Source organism: Carlito syrichta, unplaced genomic scaffold, assembly GCF_000164805.1.
Source record: "Carlito syrichta isolate Samal-C Ts95f unplaced genomic scaffold, Tarsius_syrichta-2.0.1 Scaffold122680, whole genome shotgun sequence".
NCBI lineage: Eukaryota > Metazoa > Chordata > Mammalia > Primates > Tarsiidae > Carlito > Carlito syrichta.
In genome coordinates, this window is record NW_007066776.1 from 479256 (window position 1) to 483966 (window position 4711).

General features: G+C 35.5%; 1 protein-coding gene across 1 annotated transcript in view; it reads left to right on the plus strand.

Moving 5' to 3' along the window:
* Nucleotides 1-3960, plus strand: part of LOC103249614 (uncharacterized protein C10orf88-like) — a 20871-nt gene extending 16911 nt beyond the window's left edge. The window contains 1 exon segment of the mRNA XM_021707632.1: nucleotides 3589-3960. Coding sequence (XP_021563307.1) covers nucleotides 3589-3823 — 235 coding nt within the window. The 3' untranslated portion in view covers nucleotides 3824-3960.
* The last annotated feature ends 751 nt before the right edge of the window (nucleotides 3961-4711 follow it).

Genomic DNA, 4711 nt, shown 5'->3' on the forward strand with positions numbered 1-4711 from the left:
TTGAGTCGGAGTCTCCCTTTGTCACCCAGACTGGAGTGCAGTGGCATGCTCACAGCCACCCCAGTGATGACCTGCTGGGCTCCAGCGACCCTTCTGCCTTAGCCTTCCAAGTAGCTGGAACTACAGGCACGTGCTACCGTGCCCAGCTAATTTTTTTATTTATTGTAGAGACGAGGTCTCGCCAAGTTGCCCAGCCTGGTTTCAAACCCGTGGGCTCAGACAATCCATTCACCTCAGCCTCCCAAAGTGCTGGGATTACAGGTTGAGCCACTAAACCCAGCCTAGGTATATTATTAATATCAGATAAAATCAACTTCAAAGTAAAGAAATCCACTAGTGACAAGAGGGGCATTACACAATAATAAAACAGTGACATAGCAATCCTGATGTTTATGCACTAAATAGCAGAAGTTCAAACTATGTGAAGCAAAAGCTGATGGATCTGAAAGGAGCAATGGATATATCCACAATTATAGTTTAAGATCTTAACACCCCAATCTCAATTGATAGAACTATTAGGCAGAAATATAGGAAAGATGCAGAAGAATTGAATGACACACTACCAACCAACAGGATCTAGCTGACATTTGTAGAACATTCCACTCAACAACAGCAGAATATGTATTCTATTTGCACATTCATGGAACATTCACTGAGACCGTATCCTTGGTCAAAGAGCAAACTTGCACCAATTAAAAGGAAACAGAATCATGCACAGAATATTATCTGACCATAAAATTAAACCAGGAATCAAAACCAAAAGACAGAAAAAAAATCCAAACCCTTAGAAATTAAACAGCATACTTCCAAATAATCCGTGTGTCAAGAGGAAGTCTCAAAGGCAATGAAGCAATGCCCAGAACGAAGTGAAAATAAAATTCTAACATATCAGAATTTGTGAAATGTACCTAAAGCAACACTGAGAAGGAAATCTTCACACTTAAATGCTTATGTTAGAAAAAAATAGAAAAGGTTTCACATTTGTAATCTAAGGCCCTATAGTGAAAAAAAATAAACCCAGAGCAAGCAGAAGGAAGGAAATGACAACAGAAATAACTAATATTGAAAACAGAAAAACAATAGGGAAAAATCATTTGAGCATAAAAAGTGGATTCTTTGAAATAAAATTGGTAAACCTGTCCTAAGACTGACAGAGAAAGAAGGCAAATTAGGAATGTAATAGGACATACCACTATAGATCCTATTTCCACTAAAAGGATAATAGACAGTATTATGAACCACTTTACACTTAAAGTTAGCCAGGCTTGGTGGCTCAGCCTGTAATCCCGTGCCTTTGGGAGGCTGAGGTGAGTAGATTGCCTGAGCCCATGGATTCGAGACCCGCCTGGGCAACTTGGCGAGACCTCATCTCTACAATAAATAAAAAATGAGCCAGGCGTGGTAGCACACGCCTGTAGTTCCAGTTATTCGGAAGACTGAGGCGGAAGGATCGCCAGAGCCCAGCAGGTGGAGGCTGCGGTGACCGGGAGTGGCCACTGCACTCCACTCTGGGTGATAGAGTGAGACTCCAACTCAAAAAACAAACAACAAAAGTACACTTAAAGTTGACAGCTTTGAGTATATAAACCAATTTTTAGAAAGACACAAACTACAATTCACCCAAGATAAAATACTTAATATGAATAGTTTTATAACTTTCTTTTAGAAACTGAATTTGTTAAAAGTCCTTCAAAAAGAAATATCTAAGTCAGATGATTTTATTGGATAATTCTGCCAAACATTTTAAGAAGAGATTGTACCAATTTTATACAATCTCTTCAAAGAGGTAGCACTTATGAAGCCAGTATTACCCTGATACCAAACCAAGTACAGTATAAGAAAAAAAGAAAACTGCAGACCAATATTGCTCATGAATTGGATACAAGAATACTCAATGAAATATTAACAAGTCAAATCCAGTAGTGTTCTGTATTAAAAAGGATTATACTCCATGACCAAGTGGGATTTAGTCTAGGTATGCAAGACTGATTCTGTTTTTGAAAATTAGGTCAGATGCAATGCCTTATTCCTGTACCCTAGCACTTTGGGAGGGCAGGGTGAGAGGATTTCTTGAGCTCAAAAGTTTGAGGCCAGCCTAGACAACATAGTGAGGCTTCATGTCTAAAAAACTTAAAAACTTAGCCAGGTGCAGTGGCACAAACCTGTAGTCCTAACTACCCAGGAGGCTGAGGTGGAAGGATTGCCTGAGCCCAGGAGGTCAAGGCTGCAGTGAGCTGTGACTGTGCCACTGCACTACCATCTAGGCAACAGAGTGAGACTGTAAGTCAAAAAGAAAATTAATGTAATCTACCATATCAGCAGACTATAGAGGAAAATTCATATGATCACATAGATTAACACAGAAAAGTATTTGACAAATTTCAACACCCATCTATAATGAAAGGAGCTCTTAGAAAACTAGAAGTTGAAGGGAATTACCTTAACTTCATAAAGTTTATCTACAAGAAACTTACTGCTAATGTAATACTTAATGGTGAAAGACTGAATGGTTTCCACTGAAGAAATGGATAACTACTTAAGTCACAAACTACGAAACTCAACCAACATGAACTAGGTAATTGAATATTCCTATAACCACTAAAAATACTGAATTTGTAATTGGAAAGTTCATGAAAAAAAAATACTTAGGCCCAAATAGCTCCACTGGGGGATTCTACCAAACCTTTAAAAAAAACACTAATTTTTGCATACTTCTAAAATATAGAAGAGGGAAGACATCTCAATTCATTTTATGGGGCCAGTAATATCTTTATAACAAAACTAGATTACTCCAAAGAGATTGAAATAAGAATGCCTGTAAATAGGTATGAAGTATATATATATATAAGTAAACAAAATATATATGTATAAAAATATGTATAAATAACTACAGGATCTGTGGGAAGTTATAAAATTCTGATGAAATAAAAGAAGACCTAAAAAATGGAGACACATACTATGTTCATGGACTTGAAGCAAGACTTTTTAATAAATATGGATGGAATGAATCTAAAATTCAGAAGTGGACCATGCTCTGAGAATTGCCGTCCTAAAGGGCAGTGTGAACCTTGTTTTAGAAACGGGTATGCTTTTATTTCATTTCTTTTTAAATCTTTCATTTGCCCATTCCAGTGAAATTCTTACGTGTTTCATATTAGGCTAGAAAGGAATACTTTAGTAAGGTTATTTGTATAAAAAGAGACAAAACTGTTTAAATTGTAGGGCTGCTTAGAAAATAATTCAAAAAGATACATGTTGACCTTTAAAAAATTGAGCAAGATCAGTTTTGATTTGGAGATCAATATCCAAAAGACTCTTTCTAGAGACTTGTTCTTTGAGGATTCCCTCTTATATTCCCATTTCGATTGTGTACTTCATAAATGTTTAAAGAATTAAAGAAATAAGTATGCATTTGGGACTGGTCACCTATTGAGTCTGTAGATCAGACCCTGGAAATACTTTGTAAGGAGACGAGCACAATTGTGGACACAAATTTCAGCAATGTATGTTGGCTACTTGTTGTAAAACTTTCTTGTTTTTGTTATGATACTAGGGAAAATTGATACATATTTTCAAATTTATTTTTAGAATGGAAGAGCAACCTGTTTGCTCTTACTTGGAAAAGAGTCTTTCTAAAAATGTGGAATTGATGGAAAAGAAACTTATGGACTACATTGATCGGCGAATATATAAACTCCAGGAGCACATAGATGATAAGATTGCTTTGTTAATGGACTTGCTGCAAGATCCCAACTCCCCACCCGCTGGGATGCCACTAAGACATTATGACTCTGGAGAAAGACTTTCAAATGGAGAAAGATAAGTTCTCAACATATACACTGTACTGCAGATATTTAATACATATTTATTACAAAGCCAAAACCCAAAAATGTTTATAAAAAGCAAGGATTTAAAATCCTTAGAAGGATCATCGTCTTGCTTACATAAAGTGACCTTATTAATTGAAGTATTGTTTTAATTTATACAAAGACCTCTTTTCAGGGGTATGAAAAGAATGCTTAGAGTTTACTGACTTTTTTTTCCTAACTGACTATTCTTAGAAAGTTGGATACTTAACCTGGAATCTTTACTTTCAGATTATCAAATCGCATTTTATATTGTGTATTTCAGACTTTAAAAAATGAGATGTGATGTTTGGCATGTGTAAAATTAGTTTACATTGGGACCATTAATGTTATGTTCTGTCACATAACAGCAGTAGACATGAAAGGCCATAACTGGCCTTTTCCTTGTTAAGATTTTTGCTTTGGATTTAGTATTTGGTTTAAAATGGGAGAAGTCATTTTGTTTGACCTCAATAAACCCAGAAAGTATAAGGAAGTCTCTCCTTGTTTGAGATGATACAGATTCTTCTTTCCAAGCCCTTTCCTGGTACATTTAAAGTGTGAAATGCTGAGGCACTCCACTGAAAATTTAAGGCATATGAACCAAGGAGATTGCATATTCTCTGACTTAATTTTCATAAATTATAACTATTGTATATGTGTTGAAGGGTGATATATTTGTACCTAAAAAATAAAGGCATCCACCTTGAAAACTACTTGTCTGAAATAAATAGAAATATTTGCTCTTCATTTAATATTTACGGTGTTTATTTTTATGAAAAAGGATGTTTTACACTCTTTTAATATTTTGATGAATTAAGTTCTTTAACAGAATTAACTTACATGTTTGCTCATTTATGAATCTC